The 18684-nt window shown below is 42.2% G+C and overlaps 1 protein-coding gene across 6 annotated transcripts in view; it reads left to right on the top strand.

Annotated features, from left to right (window-relative positions):
- Window positions 1-1993: 1993 nt before the first annotated feature.
- Window positions 1994-18684, top strand: part of fmnl2a (formin-like 2a) — a 66650-nt gene continuing 49959 nt past the window's right edge. For all 6 annotated transcript variants that reach the window (XM_050048140.1, XM_050048141.1, XM_050048142.1 and 3 more), the window contains exon 1: window positions 1994-2677. In XM_050048140.1, the coding sequence (XP_049904097.1) occupies window positions 2564-2677 (114 nt within the window). In that variant the 5' untranslated portion in view covers window positions 1994-2563. The remainder of the gene's footprint in view (window positions 2678-18684) is intronic.

Below are 18684 nucleotides of genomic sequence, written 5' to 3'. Positions count from 1 at the left end.
ACATTGTTTTGGAAATGAAAACAAAGGTTTGCCCTCTGATATCCAAGCACACTTCTCTTCCTATCTCCATGTTGCTCTGTTAGCTAGCTACAACCCACAAACAGTAAAAGGTGTGTATATTTATAATACTTTGATATGGGATGCCAAAGTGGCGTCTGTTCATTCCAGTGGAGTTGCTCACCTGGAGCATATGCCAAAAAGGTCTTTAGCTACCGGGTTTACTTCCGTGGTATTTCGACCTGCTGAATATGTGCAGTAGTGTTTCTCTCTCTGACCTCGCCCGCAAATTCCCACTTGGATCATAGATTTTACATTTCAATCACATGACAGACTTTAAAATTGTTTTTCTTGGCTCCAGGAAAGTTTTACAAATATAAAACCTCCATGCATCAAAAATTCACAGTAGAAAAGTCAATATTAACTTTGTTTGCGTTTTGCGGTAACCTGTTAGCAGTTTTACAAACATCTCTTTTATAATGGTAGTGGCTTTTTGTGCCACAGGGAAATTCTTCGCTGCAATACCGCAAGTGGCCACTGGGAAAATTTGCTTCAAGACTGAACAGCATTCCTGGTGGCCTGGACCAGTGTGGCAACATATTTGACCAAGTCTCATTTGATTGGATGAGCTTTTTCAAACACCCCTGAGCGCAGGAGTAGTCTTCAAACATTCAAAAAATTTTAATCTGTTTTTACAGAAAGTCTAATATGAAAAACACCAGTGCCGTAGTTAATGTGTTAGTTGTGTTATGTGTATGTTTCATTTATGATTATTATAACTTGTTTTGTCTGTTATATTGTCATGTTAATGAGAGAAATACCATTTGTATCAGAATACGGTAAAACTTCAGTTAAAAGCCTCATCCCAATTTAAGGCCCAGCCCCTTTTACTAGCCTGGTGTGGCTACACATTTTGACAAATAAAAGCCTGTCTCAATTAGAGGCCTGGATGGTTGCCAAGCAGCTCATTTTCTTTAATAGAAGTTCTTTGGATGTATAAAAGCAGGTTGTTGGCTACCTCAAATTATGTGTTCGTTCCTTGATTACCCTGTAAGTTGTTCATATTCCTTTAGTCTGTAAGGGTCCTCAGATCAAAAGAATCAAAAGGGCTTTTCATTAAAATCAATTCAAGTTGTAAGTATTGTTTTAACAGGATAAAGTGTTGTCGTGTCGGTATGCTGGGTGCTGTAATCCTCAAGTGCTGTAACACTCTCTCTCTTTGATGTGCGGTCTGTTGGAGCTGGATCAATTGATTGATTCATAATTAATACATGATTTGAAACTTAATTTTTATACGAGTAACATTCATACTGGTTTAAATAAACAATTAAATTGTATTTCCCAAACTTTGCTGAGCAACAGTTTTGTATGAAAGGAATTAAAGGCCTGTCCCAAATATAGGCCCGTTGATTTCAGTGACTCAAGCAAATAATAGCCCGGGCTATTAATTGAAGTTTTACAGTAGATTAGAAATTCTATAGGAGAGGTTTCGGGTTTCTTACCGCTCCTGCACAATGTATATTTTATATGCGTGTTTTATTTTATTTTTTTATCACATCTTGTGTGCATATTAAATTCAAATTCAAAATGTATTTTCATTTCATGGGGACTTTAATATTACAGGGGCACTGCCCCCCTTACTGCCTCCCCTTAGAACCGCTACTGCTGGAGTGGTCCTATGATCAATATATCAACAGCTGGCACATAAATACAACAAATAAACCCCTTGGACACACATTTTAAACACCACACATATTTAAATTGAGAGGAATATGCACACAGTAATTGATGAATTCACTCCATAGAGCTTCATGTAATCATCTCTGAGCTGTCTGAGGAGGGTCGCTGTGGCCCCAAGTTTGTTGTCCCTCACAAAGGACTCTAAGTACCACAATGCAACACAGAAAATTTCATCTCCTTAGCTACGGCTTTGGGAGCTACGCCCCAAGAAGAAGAAGAAGAAGTGGGAGGCTTGCCCCTGAAAGGACTCATTGTAGGGGAGGGATGAGAGTGTGTGCAGCCTCGGTGTGTGTGGTGTGACTCTGTGTGTGTGTGTGTATGAGGACTGTGGAGGAGCCCCCTCCTCCTTTAACTAGCTGGTCAGCAGCGGAGGGATTAGTGAAGCCAGCTCCACTCACACTACCAACAGAAGGAGGGGGGTATTGCAATAAGCGTGAATCATGCTCGTCGTCATTACTACCGGCTGGGAGTGGAGCCGAAATTGTGCAAGATACGGATAACAGCGAAGAAAGGTCCGTGTGGATCGAGTCAAGTTTCCAGAGAGCTCCTCTTTCTGCCGTGGAAATGCCTCACCAAGGGCTGTGCTGCTGCCGCCACCGCTGCTGCTGCCTCTCGGACCCGTCGCGTTACTCCTCTGCGTCCCTCACATGTGCTTTATGTTGAACAAGTGACCGGGATATCAACCTGTAAGTGAGGACCACAAACCAAAGGACGTGCGGATATACATATATAAATATTCCTCCTGTTTTTTTGTTTTTTTTTGCCGTGCGGAGATTTTTACCAGAGGAAAACAGAGAGGGGGGAAAGTTGTACTTGTTGGTCAAACATGGGGAACGCAGGGAGCATGGACCAGCACACTGATTTCAGAGGACACAACATGCCTCTGAAATTACCCATGCCCGACCCTGGGGAACTGGAGGAAAGATTTGCAACTGTTTTGGTAAGATATATATATGTAAAAAAAAAAAGTTCATTTGTGCTCTTTGTTCCCTCCATGCTTCAGTGTCCTGGGACGGGACAGCTGTGTGTAGGTTGGACCTCTGTTTGTCCAGCACGCCTGTCCTTTGTTGTTCAGGAAAAAAGGGGCAATCCGAGTAAAAAGGGGCACTTATGTCAGAGATTGAGAGATACTGCACAGCTAGACTACAAATCTGAAGGCTAGATAACACTTTAAGGTCTTTCCAAAGTATCAAACTAGTGATGAAGTTACATGTGAGCACTCAATCCACTACTTTTTTTTTGGACTCAACAAGTTTCGGAGACTCTTTTCGCCACATCATGCCCAAATACATCAAACGTCCAATTTTGGCTCCCTCAACTCCAAGCACAAGATAATAAATGTTTACTGGACAGTTCTCATTTAGCAGCCCACGTCCAGCCTCGGTGCTTCTGTAAATTTCCACATGAGACACCTGCAGTCAAATTATTGGTTTTATGGCATTCTTTCCCCGCACCTTCCAACTTTATGGGCCCCAGACGCTGGCCCACTACTGAAGCTCTAAGTGCCCAGCATGCCAGCTCCTCCTTGAAACATCTGTCACATCATAAAGTGTCAACAGCGTATGTCAACAATTATGCTACCTGGGAGCGAAGGCTGAACATTCCTGGTGTTGCTGAAAGGATCCTCCAGGCTTTAAAGTGCTAACAGGTCTCTTAATAGGAGGCAAGTGTTTATTTTGAAGGTTGACGAAAACTTCTTTCACCAATATGTTGACTGATTTGTGGGGATTTAGTTGTAAGATGGACTAAAGTCATTATAAAGGCTATTACTGTAACGTTTTGCTGACAAGGAGATTTTCCAGTACACAGCTCCCCAGTCTGTGAATAAGGGCCGAAATAGAAGAACAGTGCAGTGATGGTGAAATTTGAGAGCTGGTAAAATGTGGGTCAAACGTGATTGTCGCCTGGCCTACTGCTCCCATAAACATCAGCCGCTCAGAAGGAGGAATTCGACTTGAGCAAGCAGGTTCTCACAGCAGCAGCGTGATTGTAAAGTTATCTTAAAGATGAGGAAAAGGTCTTTCTTTTTAATGCAGGGATTTGTTTTTGTTAACGTCAGTGGCGTGGATTTTTTTAAGCCCATTACGAAAAGTGGATCGAGTTCAGGTGGAAGTCAAATCGTCTGATATTGTGTAGGTCACCGTGTTGTGTTGGGGTGTGATTACTGCTTGTCAGACACTGATGAATCCTATTCTGTGCAGGAGGCAGCAGACTTTGGGGTAGAGAGGTTTTGACGTCACACCACAGAGGGATTTAGGCCTTCTCCTTAATCACGTCTGCTTTTAGAATCACCTACTTTTTTGTTGAAGCATCAAGGTTTCCCCCTCTAACGCTCTAAGCAGTACATGTCAGGGATGAGAGAACGATTAGGATCCATACATTCGGTGTACAAAACTAATCCCTTATTATGCTTTCCAGAATAAATAAAAAATCTACCTGTCCAACTCGAGGATTTTGTGGGCTGGCTGTCAGAAAAGCCGATCCTCACAGCATGTCAGGAACTCCCCCGCTCCCTCCCTTCCTCCTCCCCTGCTGCCAGCATGATGCCTCAGCTCTTGGCGGGATGGAAGCCCTCCAGCATTAGAAGAATTTAGTGCTATAATCACCGCATTTAGTGTTATTTACTGCCATTTAAACCCTAATGTGTCTCGGCCGTGCCTGATGGCAGTTGGCTCCATTGATTGCGGGAGCGAGTGGCACTGTGTGACTCTGATGACATCACTTCAATTTGAATAGCAGATGATTAGGTTGATACCTCATCACGCCTCTCGGTTGTCTTTGTGTCACAACACATCAGTCATTACCAGTGCTGATGAATCAACATTTAAGTATACTTGGCTGCCGATCAACGACCCTTTCACCTACTCATTAATCTTTCCTCTCTGTCATCGCTTCCTTTATCAATCGTAAAATACCTAACAGACTATTTTAGACTTGATGCAGGTCTTCCTTCAACATATTCTCCACCTTCCGTGATGGAATAGCAGCAGCGCTGTTTACCTGCCACTCCTCATATGTTTGATCAACAGGCAAGCCCTGGATCACAGCAGGGAGCCGTTTGGATTAAAGGCTCGCTCTGTGAGCCACCACATTCAAGCACTCGCCTCGCTAAACCCTTGAATTTCTTATCAAGGACATACAGTGTTTGAATTTGGGTCCATGCCGTACGATGTGAAAAGCTGTCTTTTATACTGACTCATGACCTCCATCATCTGAGCAAACCACATGTGTGTAACCACACACAGAGAATAAGGCCAATTCCCACAGTAAGAGTTGTGTATAGATCATCAGCTGAAGAAGTTAGTAAGTAAGTTATTTGATTCATAGGCCTGCGGCTAGTATTCGCCTCTGTTGTACAAGAATTGGCTGATGATGAGAGTGAAATACCTTATCAGCAGCCGTTAAAGGAGACACTGCTTCTTTTGTGTCAATTCTCAAGGCATACTTTTCCCTTTTTTCATAAAAAAAAGCTGAATTTCCCCGTGTGTCAGTGCTTAAAGTTGCCTTAACATTCAAACAGTTGCACAAGAATTCTGCATTTAAAAAAATAGAACAGAAAATTAGCAATGTTTCACAGTTTCCTCCTTTAGATTAAAATCACAGAATCAAAGAATAAATAGACCGCCATGAAGCACTTGTCAACATCCAAAAAGTATTGATTTGTGATACTCAGCCCTGATATTTGGTTGTGTTTCCTCAAGATCAGAGATACCGGGGCTGTTTGTTTTTTGTATCCAAGAAGCCATTCACACCCATGTAGTTTTGCACAGTATAAAAACCATTTTCCAACAGCTTGTCAGCCGTTAAATCCTTGTAAACATGAAGATTGTGGTTCACAAAACTGTAGCCGCTATGGGTCAAAAGCTCCAGGAGCTTGTGGTGCATGGAACAATTGAGTAAACTGACCATGGGTGGAGGTTTTTTTTTCATTTTTGTCAACTGCTTTTTCTGTGGTCAAGAATGAACTGTAAAGCTTAATGCAGTTGATGTTTATGTCTAAGCTTGGTGGTTTTCCTCTGTACACGTTCACAGTCAGCGACCTGACAACAGTAAGAAGCAAAAGTTCTCACCAGGATATGACCTTTTCTTTTCTCATTTGTCTTTTTCCAGGGACAGCATTTTATTTTAAAGCGACAGTTCACTTCTTACCTGGAGTTCTATTTATTAAGATTGTTTTGGTGTGAGTTGCCGAGTGTTGGAGATGTCTGCCTTCTCTCGATTTAAAATGGAATTAGCTGGCACTATTTCCTTTCTATCAAACTACACCCACCAAACGTAACACTCCGCTGAAGGAAGTGTACATCTACTCATGGACGAGAGGCTCGTGCTTGTGACAGCCCAAGATGTAAACATTAATGGCATCCTCTTTGGCTGAGCTGTAACATTAGCTAGCAGTAGATGCACGCTTTCTTCTGTGCAGTGATACGGTTGGCGGATGTAGTTTAAGGAAAGAAAAATTTGTAGAGAGAAAATAGTTCCTACATGAAACTGCTTGAAACAAGGTCTGGATTATCTGGAGTAACCGGGTCATGATTGCTGGAACAAGACATTGCTGTTGAGTTTTGTCAAATGTGTTTTTTGGCACTTTGAGCAACACAAGCCGAGTGCCATCTAGTACCAATTAGTTTCAGAGGAGGCAGACATCTCTACAGCCAATATCTCCAACACTTGGCAACTCATACCAAAACAATTAAGGTGCAAGATATAAGATAATTTTGGAGTTAACTCTAGCTTTGTTTGTATATGAAACATACATAAATTAAAGCTGTCTATTAAGCCTAGATAGAGTGATCTGGCTTTGTGTAATCATAGTACCACTTTCTGGAAAAACCTCGTGGTTAAATGCCCCCTGAGTCGACATTTTCTACTAAATGAAAAGCTCCCATTGAAGACTCTGTCTCACGAATCCCTGGGGCCAAGGGCTGATCTTCGAAATAGACTTAGGCTAATTGTAATGCAAGGCCTCTGCCCTGATAAGAGGCTAATTCACATGTGACCTTGGCAATGAAGTGAGGTGTAGTTTTAACCCAAATATTCATTGTTTAAAGCACCAAAGGGGGTGTAGACTTCCATGCAGGTGTGAGATGGAATTTATCCATTCCTTACAAGTTTTTACTGAGCAGTTTGCCGTGTGTTTAAGGTCTGCTCTTTGCCTTTTATGTCTTGTTAATGTTACTGGTTGTTGTGCTTTGAGGGTTAGGTTTTCCCATAGCTCTATTATGGGAAACATCCAGGGAAAAATGGCTCTCTGGAAAGCATGTTTGCAAGTCGTCACCTCTCTGGTGGTTGCCATAGTGTTGGTGCGACAAGTCTACAAGAAGAAGATGGGTCACACACGATGATTAGCCAGGATTGGGGCAGCCCTCTTGGTGTTTACTCTACACAGCACTAGCTGATATCCCAGTGAATCTGCTGGTCATATCAACATCCCGGTAGATCAATCTGGTCTGCACTTATTGCCTAATCAATCCAACACTGTCGTTTAGCCAACCATTAGAGGGTATAAGCAACGCTTAAAAGTGGCAATTTTGTCTCTCGGTCTTTAAGTGCACACTAGCTGAAAGCATGTGAAATGACTGCAGTCAATCTCTGTGAGTCACATGTACAGTATGAGCCAGTCTATATGCTTCATGCTGAACCACAGGAACATGACTCTGTGTAACAGGAATTCAACTCAGGCCTCGTGTCTGCTCCTCTGCCTCGGCTCGCCACAGAGCTGACATCAAATAAACCCACATCCAGGATACCATACACTTCAATCTCAGGGCAGTAGTTTTGGGCGAATATCATGACTGCTGTCAGGGAGGCAGAGACGTTCACAGCCACTACTTGTTTAAATGCCATATGGGGACTATAGGCTTAGCTGTTGTTGTAGCTGCTCTTCTTAATAGTCTGTCCAGATTACATTTAAGCTACTTTGTTTAAGGGCCACTGAAGCACCCCTGAGCTGCTGTTATTTGTTCTGCGACGCTCTGCATCTGAAATCTACTCCTCAGATTAATCACATGAGCGCTGTCACGTCCAACTGAAGTGTAATTTGTCACATTGACAGGTCCAAGCTAGCTGTGCTTTTTACCTGCACGCACCAGTTCAACTGGAAAGCCTTACCAAAAGTATTCAGCTATGCTTTAACAAACTGAACAGAGTTGAGGGTGTATTGCAAATGTTGCTTCCGATCTGCATGATGTGTAAATAGATAACATTAGCCATAACATCTTAATTCAACCATAGTATGTCAAATGTGTGCCTCATGTTCAGCTTGAGACATTCTGTCCTCAGGCAGCCAAAAACATTGATTAATGCTGCTTTAAACATTTGCTTTGTCATTGTTTCCAACATTATTCGCCATTGGAAAGGTGATTTTTTTAATGTTTGTTGCACCTTTGTAAAAACTATTATTTTGTCATTCAATATACATATACATATATACCTAAATTCAGACAGTAGGTGTAAGCACAGATGATTGGCAAATTAAAGGGAAAAAACCTGAATAAAAGACTGAAGAAACATAAGAGATGCAGATGCTCTCAAACACAGCATGAGTAGTCTCTGAATGGTGTAGGTGCGAAATCTCCATCAACCCAGTCTCCTGGAGTAATGTTGGCAATGAACATTTCTGCAAACCACAGATGTGTTACATTTGTGTGTTTCATATATAGCAGCTTTGTTCAAACTTTACATTTTAAATTTCATTTTGATGTCGTAACAACGCTGTGGTCAATATGTGGTTAGGTTTAGGCGCAAGAACCACTTGGGTAGGGTTAGGAAAACATCATGTTTTGGCTGAAAATACCGGGTTTGGTTGCTATAATCATGGCCGGACACATCCAGAACTCTGGTTAAAAATGCCTGTTTTTGTTGGTTGCAAAAACTGGTCTGCTTCTTGGCATCTGTCTTGCCTGGGTGCCACGCCATCCACCATCCCCTCCTCCTCCGATGAACTACATCATACGTATAAAACGTGCTAAAAGGCCTATCCGTGGTTTGCAGAAACTTACAATGCCAACATTTTATTCTGTCGACTGGGCTGTCTCAAGCCTCCTGAATGCCTTTGAGAGACGAAATGAGTTCATCTCTCCAGAAGAGTTTTACAAACTTGTGAAGAAACAAATGCACTCATCTTTAATCAGGTTATATGGTGGAATTATGGGAACACCTTTAGTTTATTCCGAAAGACAGTCTGACTTTGAGAATTTGACTGTCCATCTCTGAGCTTGTGATTTGTCTCTCCCAATGCCATCTACTTTTTCACCTCTGTGCAAACACAGTGATGTATCTGTCTCCTACATTGCTACATGGGACCCAGGAAGTGACTAAGCTAACCCTCCTAGTTTTTCCATGTCGACTCTTCTTCATTAAAAAGCAGAACAATGGGTATTGTCTGAGGAGCAGAGGGTGAACACTGGCTGAATCCCGTGCAGCAGGCCCGGGGAACAGAGCTGCTCTTTATTCTGTGGAGAGCCCAAGACGGAGCCTGGCACTGGACCCAGACCCGGCAGGCTGCGAGAGGCCACCACACATACCCAAATATGCGTGTGTGTGCGTACATGCTTGTGCAGGGGCATGTGTGTTTGTGGTGTAGCCGGAGCCCCGGGATGCTCACCCACCAATTAGCCGTAACAGAGCTGAGCATGAAATGCTTGGGGAGCGATGAGATCCGTCAGCCAGTGTGCTGGCCTTTGCAGCCTCTCTGAAGGAATGTGAGGTGCTGTGGTGTTGAGCGATAATGTGCTGCTCGAACCCTGAAGCGGAGCCTGGAGGCATCTTGCCTGGCTGGCAGAGGGTCAGCTGATTATGTGCGAACAGGTCTCTCTTGGCTGTGTGCAGGCACCGCTGAGATGAAACCGCTGGGACTTCAATCACTATTGTTATTCTCAGGTCAGTTTTGACATCCGCACATTTGGGGGTGGTTTGGTTTTTTGCACTGCAGCGTGGGTGGCAACAAGCACTGACCAAGGAAAGCAATATTAACTTTAAGGGGTTACTTTGATATTTTCAACCTGGACTCTATTTTCCCATGTTTTTGTGTCTTGGTGAGAAATGGGAACAATAGATTTTGAAACTGGTCCAGTATTGAGCGAGAGGGCTGCAGCTGGCAGCCACGACACAGGCTGCAATGTAACCACTCGGGGCATGTGTGTAAGTGCTTGTTTTTGCCACCGATTATTGTTAAAAATATCTTACTGCATTGTGGAAAGGATCCCTACAGAGATAGACCTTTTTGTTGAAGAGTTAGATCCTTTTTGGTAAACCAGAAACAGCACAGACATCTCTATCGCCAAAGCCAGACTCCATATAAATAAACAGTAATTTTAGCATGTATAGAGCCAGCATATTTACACATCGAACTGGGTGACCTGAGGGTTTATTTCAAGCAAACCAAAGTTGGTGATTACTGGAACAGTGGAAAAGCTAACCAAAACGGTTTCTGTGAGTTTTATTTTTGATTTTGTCAACTTTGAATGAAGCGTGTTTTGTTAGGATAAAATTACAGTTTATTTAAATGGAGTCTGGTGGCTCTGACGATAGAGATTTCAGGGCTGTTTCTGGTTAAACATAAAGGATCTTACTCTTAAAAAACAGTCTGTTTCTGTATGGATGCTTTACATAAACATGTCAGACACTTAGAATTATAATCTAGGCCTGTCAGTGGCAAAAACAAGCACTTCTAGTGGACATAATTGGACGGTGCACATGTATGCCCTGAGTGGCTACGGCTTAAATGTTGTACTGAATGCCGGCTGTCAATAGAAACTGTTTTCAAAGACTTTGCCCAGCAGCTTTTTGACGTCACTCCTGAGTAAGGCTTTAGTTTTGGATGTAGCTTCGCACTTGGCCATGGATATCTTTGCTGTAGGTCTAACTGCGTAAGGAGCAGGTGTACGATGATGCAGCTTGGAACAGGCCACTCCGGTCCTTTCATGTTGGTCACAGCCAGTCGCCAGTGTTGTCCAACAGAACCAATCCAAGGGCCACACAAAAGAACAGCAGAGTCACTGCTCTGTGGAGAAGTGCATTATGGTCAGGATCTGTCCGGGGTCCAAGATGGCAGTTGGGCTAATAAAGTGAGGTTGCTCGGCCAAAGGGCTGCACAAGAGTGGGTGTTGTGTTATGAACTGTTGAGAATTAGTTGATGTTCACTGTATTCAGCTTTTTATCCAAAACCAAGTCCAGGATATCCTTCAAATGTCGGTGTCATTGTGACAAATTACTGCTGTATTGTGGCTTCAGTGACAGTTTTATCTTGTGGCATCAATATTTTTGCTCACTTTTAGGGACCTTGAGCTATGTCGAGTATGTTTACAGTTTGGTTTTCGACTTCCCCTGATCTGCTGACTTAGTGTTTTTTGTTGGATCTGCAGGGTGTTGGTTTTTTAGGTCAGCACAAGGAAGCAAATTCAGGGTCTGTCAGCTGACGTTTTGGAGTTGTTAGAACAAGTTCATCAAGGACTTTTTACAACCTTGTACAATAGTTACACAATGTTCTTCCATCCAAATGCAGGAAAGTGTGCAGACAGAGCTTTACCACCAAGTTCTCTAACTTACAGTCTAATGAAAAGACTCAGCAATTCACTTTAAAGTTGCCTTGTTTCTTTTTAGCCTTTTCTTCTGAGTGTTTTTTCTTGGGACATATGCTGCCTTTGACGCTGCCAGAGTCAAAAAGGCAGGTTTTGTCGGGTAATGACTTGCCAGAATTAACATCTGCAGAGCAGAATGGGAGGTCCTGTTGCATTTGAATGTACGATCTCTGAAATACATTCAAATGCAACAGAACCTCTCCAGAATTTGATATAGGCCCCATCACAGCCCCACACAATGTAGCAGTCTGTTGTTTCAGGCTTTATTGGACAGAAGATGTGCCTTTGACCCTGGACCCCCCACGTAAAACAAATGCAGAGTGGATGAGCCAAAGTCTCATAGGTTAGGATTTAGGTTAAGTAATTATGTACTTCCTGTAAAACTTAAAAGCAAGTGCAGGGATTTAACAAAATGTCATCCTGAGAAGAGCTCATCATTCAGAGGGCCTGAAGATTAACATCACCCTTTTGATATTTTTGGCTTTGTTGTTCCTGCTGTATTATTCACTTGAACACATTTAGTTCTCCCACAAAACACAGAACCTTCTATCACAGGATCAAAGCCATACGTGAGTAGGTAATTTCAATGAGAAGCTTGTAATAGCTGCCTCATGAGTCACAGTGCACGACGGATACATAGGTGTATTGGTTTCTTATCGTGTTGAGTGAATACGTTCAGTCAGGCACTCAGATGTTTTAGCTTTAACAAATCTGACAGTGAAGACACAAATTGGAAAGGGGCCAACCATAATACAAATTGCTCAGTGGGCTGGTACTTTGTCCGCACTGTATCCATGTAGGCTACAGCTTACTCTGCATGATGCACTTCTGCCTGGCCTCCAACACTGCTGCTTGCTGCAATGTTTTCTATATATTTTTTTTGTTGGCAAAAAGGTAGCAATGTGAACAGCGACCGTGTATATTCTTGTGTTATATAGCTCTCATACAGCTTCTCCTCATTGGATGATACAGAATGATATTTTTGTGTAAGCCACCCTGCAGTTCAGAGTGCATCAATCATCTCATCAGTAGAAGTGATTGTACTTTTTGTGTTGGAGAGATGATGTTGTTGGATGTCCGTGAAATCACTGTGATGGGATGTCTTATGTCTTTGAGCTCTCTAAGCTTTTTTAGTCTAATAAAGAAACAAAATGAACGTAAAATATTAAGAAAACAGAAAAAATGCAACTGTACACCTTCTGAATTCAAGTTTCTCTCTTTCTCTTACAACTTTTTAACTTATCGTAAAAACACACTTCATTCAAATTTGACAGAAACAAAATAAAACTCCCCAAAACCATCTTGAGCTCCTTTCATACCTGCACTGCAGTCCAAAATTATCTAGAAATTACCTGGATGAGCTGTGTGTGAGAACGCAAATGTCCGAATCAGTTGAATCGGACATTAAATTGACTTTATTTTACCAACTCCCTCGAACAAAGTCCGTTCAATGTCTTTTGAGCTCATCTGTGTATAGAGCAAGTAATTGTCCGAAGAATTCACAGCGAGAAAAGTGGACGTTTTCATCATGTTTCTGTCATGAGGCTCTTTGCAAATCCAGACAAAAACAAACATCCAAGGTTGAATAACAAGGGTCATATACATGAAGATAGCAACAAAAATATCTAGCTGGAGAGATGATAACATTAAGGAACTTCTGTTTGTAAGTGCCAAAAATAATTGTCAGATAAATTTAAGGAACAGCAAAACACTCTGTTGTTTAAGACCAAATTATGAACCGGCTACATAGCTACAGTGTAATCCGCATCATGTCTTGCCCCTGCATGTTCTACCTAGGTGTCACCCCTCGCCTTTACCTAGCAGAGTATGTCCAGTAGGTGAGAACGCCTCTAACTTGAAGTTGTGTTGCATTGCATTGTCCGAAGTTCATATGAGAAAACGGCTTTCGTTAGTGGTTCCACTGTTCCAACAATTGCCCACTTTGGTTTGTTCAAAATCAACCCTTAACTCATCGATTTGAAAATATGTTGGCTTTAAACGCTGTTTCCCTTCCCCTGTCTCTTGCTGCCCACTGTCACATGAACAGATATGACTGCTGAGCAGCAGCTCTCTCTTGGTCCATGGAGGCAGAGTGTTAAAATTAGCAAAATAAAATGACAAAAATCAATTTTGAAATAACAACTGGCCATTTACTCAGTCAGTCGCCTATAGTCGATATATTTGACCAATAGCCCAACCCTATTTTCCATCATTGTGAGATGTTGCACTGAGTGTGTTCTAGTTTGTAGCTTTCCACTCTTATTCTACTGTTTAAAGATTAAGACTATATGAAGAAAAGGTTTGTTTTATGTTGTATGTAAGTCACAGTTGCTTGATTGTGGCCTTAGTGCAGGAGGAGGTGGAGATGTATTGCACCACAAACTATCCCAGTTTCACATTTCATCTCAAGATGTTGCCATAACATAGAAGAGGATGCCCACACACTGTCAAAAGGGGTCATTTTTTACGTATCCAAAAGGTGACAAATTGTTTAGAACATGAAAATCGTGTCTGTTTTGGTCATGGGACCACCGTCAGCACAACTTTACAGATGAGTGTGTGGTGGTGTATGTCATGGGATGTTGAAGATTAAAAGCTCTCAAGGATTATACTTAGCAGCATCATTAAATTAGTCAGCCTCCTTTTTGTGAGCTCATAAATTCCCTCTTCATCCCTCTGCCACCCACTGAAGTAAAGTTTATTAATGCAGAAGTAACAAAACTTTATCTGAAGTTGTTTTCTTAAAAACCTTATGTAACAACGTTCAAGTAAACCGATGATTTCATCCGATAACCCGCTGCATTTACACTCCTGTGAGCCATTGTTTATCTTAGAGATAAACAACTTTTTCAGGATTCATATTCTTTGTTCGCTTGAACAAGAACATGGACTCCACCTCAGTTCAGACACTTTCGCAACCTCGCAACATCTGGCCTGGCTGGAACTCATCTGTGTTCATGTATCACTTGTTTTGTTTGGACAACTTCCTGCTGCTCCAAACCATCTCCATAAAGTTTCCGGTATTTGGATAACGTCCAGCATGAAAGCCATTCTCTATCAGGCCAAAGTGATTTTACCCACAATGTAAACACTGCACCAGCCTTTTTGCAACGTACTGTATGTTTGCCCACAACACACCCATGTAAGTGCCTTTCAGATGTCTTCCTGCAAGATGTATTGTGTTAAAGTTGAAGCAGGGAAGCTTGACTTTACACTCAGTCTTTATATTTTTGCAAAACGGAAGTTATTTGATTCCTCCCTCTTGCAGCTGCTGTGTTCTGTGTGTATCACTGTTGATTTCACTGTGTCATCAATCATATACAGTATGATGATGCATGTCTGTGGTAAGGCTCACTCAATGCACTTTCAGAAAGTACTTTCATGACAGATGGGGTGTTGTGGAGAAAATTACACCAATGGGTAGGCCTGTTATAAAAGTTACATTACCAACTTATGATACAATATATAGATATGACCTTAATCATTTTGCTGACCTTGATATTGCCCGTTGTGTTTACATGTGTATTTGTAGACCTAACAATATCATCAACATTTTAGCCAACATGATGCCAGAATAAACAGCAGGGTTTTCCCAGCCATTATAAAACTTGGGCGCAGAGATTCTCCTTTTTTTTTTCTTCTTTCCATCGCCACCAACCTGCATGAATCTGGATCAAAAATAAAACAAAACGACAACAAAACTTCAAAGACGACACAGTGTAGCTACACCTTTGGAGTGGAAGTGGCACAATCCTGGTAGTAATTAGCTTGCCAACCCCTGGCAATGAGCCAAAAAGTCCGTCATTTGTAGTTTTACCCTCCAGTAACTTCATCCTGCACTAGCCATCCATCCCTGGGAGATGACTGCAGCACACCGGCCAGATTATTTAGGCAACTGTGGTGTTCTCACAGCTTCGCTATGCTTGTTACTTAGTCATAAGAGGCATCACTTGGTTTTGTTTTTGTTGGCCAATTTTTGTGCTAAGTCTCAAACTGAGTAATTTTGGGCTACTATAGAAGTACTAAAATTTTATATACCCTTTCTGGTGCAGTGGTTAGCAATGTCGCCTCACAGCAAGATGAACCCGGGGTGGGGGATTCAAACCCCGGGGTGGGGGAGCCCCTCTGTGCGGAGCCTGCATGTTCTCCCTGTGTCAGCGTGGGTTTTCTCTGGGTACTCCGGCTTCCTCCCACAGTCCAAAGACAAGCAGGTTAATTAGTGACTCTAAATTGCCCTGTAGGTGTGAAAGTGAGCATGAATGGTTGTCTGTCTCTATGTGTCAGCTCTGTGATAGTCTGGTGACCTGTCCAGGATGTACCCCGCCTCTCACCCAGTGTCAGCTGGGATAAGCTCCAGCCCCCACGCGACCCTCAAGAGGATAATAAGGGGTCATGGAAAATTAATGAATGAATGGTATAAAATGGTCTCAAAATGACAATATTGTTTATTTCTGGGACAATGTATTGTCCATCAAAAGTAGTAATTATGAAAACCTACCAATGAGGTGGTATCTTTCACAGAGAGTAGCTGGTAATGAGCTTCTATCAGTGTATGTGAGGTTGGCAGAAGTACAGTAAGATTACACCGTCCTCACACTGAGGTAAATGACTGGAATTTTATTGGAATGTGCTCGTATCGGGGGGGAAAACAAGAGGCCAGGCTCCCCATTTGGTCGAGAGACATTCCAGCGCACAGCTTCACAAACATAAACACTACAGTCCCGATGGAGGGGGCTGCTGAGCCGGAGCAGGGGGTCCTGGGGATTACAGACCTAATCTGAGGACAGACAGGGGACACCTGTGCCCTCAAAGAACGCCGAGGATTACGGATCCACACTGCTCTAATGAGGGGAAGACAGCTCGGTTGGGATAGCACATGTCTCAGGGCCATGCTACTCCTTTCTCCCTCATGTAGGCAGTTATTGCTCACCATGAAAATGATTTTGATTGTTATATGTCTGAGCTGCAGGGCTCCTCCACCTCCCTGCAGGGTAAACAAGGAACTACATGAGTGGAATGTAATGCAGTCGTGCAGTCTGTCACATACTGGTACACTTGTGGAGGTATTTTACAACTCATAGTAGCCTGCAGCGCCAACCTCATTATATCTGTGTAAATGCCTTGAAAAACTTAAACACTCCTGTGATTGACGCAGCAAGCATTGGGAGAGAACAGTACAGCATTCAGTCATTTCCGGAGTATTGAGCAATTTGAAAGTATTTGTTATGACTAGTCTTCAATAACTGATGCAGTCAGAGGTTTTCTTGTTGTGGCAGGCAGTGTGGTGTCTGTAATGCTCATTGAAAAGGAGCGATTGGTTTTAAAGAACAGTAATAAATTAGTGGTTGGAACATTGCTCTGAATGATGCAAACATGGTGTTTACAACAGCAAGCTCTGTTAAAGTCATTAGTTTGATTTTGCCCCGTGTCATATTGCTTATAGGAGCAGAGAAAACTCTTTTGATGATCTGGATCAAATACTGCGAGATCTACTGGTTCGGTCTGTGAGACTGGAGTTTCTCTGTGGTTGTGGTGCATTAGCAGGGAAAAAGGTAGAGCTGGAAGAAAGAAGAGAGCGTGGGCGTGTCTCAAACTCATTGCAGCCCGAGTCCCCAAGGACAAATCAATCCCTGCTCTGAAAGATATCTGAGAGGAGGCTGGGTGGCTGAGAGGTGCTGCGCTGCACACTTTTGTCTGTTTCTGTCTGCTGTTAATGTTTATAATACGGACATTAGAGGAAGTTACACAGTGAAGTATGGGCCTGTTTTCAATCACTTAAACCACCTTTCTTGAAGGCAGTTTTCTTGCTGTGGTAATTTGGTTTTTAGATTGTAATGGGGCATGAACTGGAAAAACTGACTTAAAAGAACTCATCTGTTTCACCTCCAATTTTTGACTTTGCTTTATATTTTTTTGTCCACAGCACATCACATTTACCGCAACCCCTCGTCCCGAAAAAATACCTCTTGTATTGTATTTAGCTCTTTTGTTGAGTGCACTCAAATCAAAATTGCTTTTACGTTCGAGAGCACTTATACACAGCTTTCCTCAAGAGTCAAGTGATGATGTGAAAGCCAGGATGTGGAAGTTAACTGTAATGCAACAGTCCGCTTTGTCTATTGTACCACAGTTTTACTCCTGGTGAAGTACTTTGTACCTATATTGAACATGCCCAGTGTGGTTTTCTGATGAATTTTCTTACAGTAAGTGCACAAACTGTGCAAGAAGATAAAGAGGATAACCCACCTGATGGTTCAGTAGTTCTGCAGTTAGCGATTATTTTCATTATTAATTAATCTGCCTGTTATTTTCTTAATTACTTGTTTTTGTTTTTCAATAAAATGTCAGAAAATAGTGAAAAATGACCTGTGCAGTTTCCCAGAGTCCAAGGTGACGCCTTTAAATGGTATGTTTTATCCAACCAGCGGTCCAAAAATCCTAAGCTATTCCGTTTATTATCATGTATCACAAAGAAACATTTCACATTTCCCTGCGGGGATCAGCAAAGTGTTTCTGATTTTAGGGAACATGAAACCACCAAATGTTTGGCTTCTTTGCTTAAAAAATGACAAAAACAAGTATTGGATGATCAAAAAGTTGCCAGTTAACTTTTTTTCTATGGATTAACCAATTAATCGACTAATCGTTGCAGCTCTGTCATCCAGACAAGCAGCATTTGAGTCAAATGAAAGCTCCATAACATCATCAACACTAGAGTGTAAAAGTGATCTTGTGTTTCCTCTTAACTTGAGTTAAGACTTGGAGCTAACTTGCATCGTCAGGTCATTTTTTTTGTGCGTTGTGCATTCAGTTTGTAACAGTTGTGTGACAATGAAGGCCTATTCTGAGCTGATTTGGTAACAGTGTACTCAGAGGAATGAAGCAAGGAGCAGAGGAACATTGATATAAAAGTGTGACTTGTTACTTTCCCAGGTTATATAGGTCAGTTTAGGTCTGTTTGACCACCTATATACTTCTGTTTAAGACTCACCGTCATTCAGATGTGTAGCTTCTCTATTTTTAAACATAGTCTACATCTTTTCACAGCAATAGCAACCAAGGCAGGCCCTTCATGTGGCTGTGTGTTTGCCTTTGTAGCCAGCTGTGCTGTGAAGGCCGTGCCTCCGCAGACCTCCTGGAAGGTAGCGGGTGGTTGGTGGGCTTCCAGCCAGCTGCCTATTTTTACGCTTTTTATGACTCAAGCTGCTTAATGAGAGGATACATGGTCACTAATAAGTTGTGTCCATATTTCTGAGCCTTGTGGTTTGATTTGAGTTAAACATTGACGTTTATTGATATCAGTAGCAGCTGTTCAAGACGAGCTACTGATTGTAGTATTTACACATTTGTGGCTGGATCCGGTGTGGTA

The sequence above is a fragment of the Epinephelus moara genome, chromosome 7 (genome assembly GCF_006386435.1).
Source record: "Epinephelus moara isolate mb chromosome 7, YSFRI_EMoa_1.0, whole genome shotgun sequence".
In the NCBI taxonomy this organism is placed as follows: domain Eukaryota; kingdom Metazoa; phylum Chordata; class Actinopteri; order Perciformes; family Serranidae; genus Epinephelus; species Epinephelus moara.
This window is presented reverse-complemented; position numbering and strand designations above follow the sequence as displayed.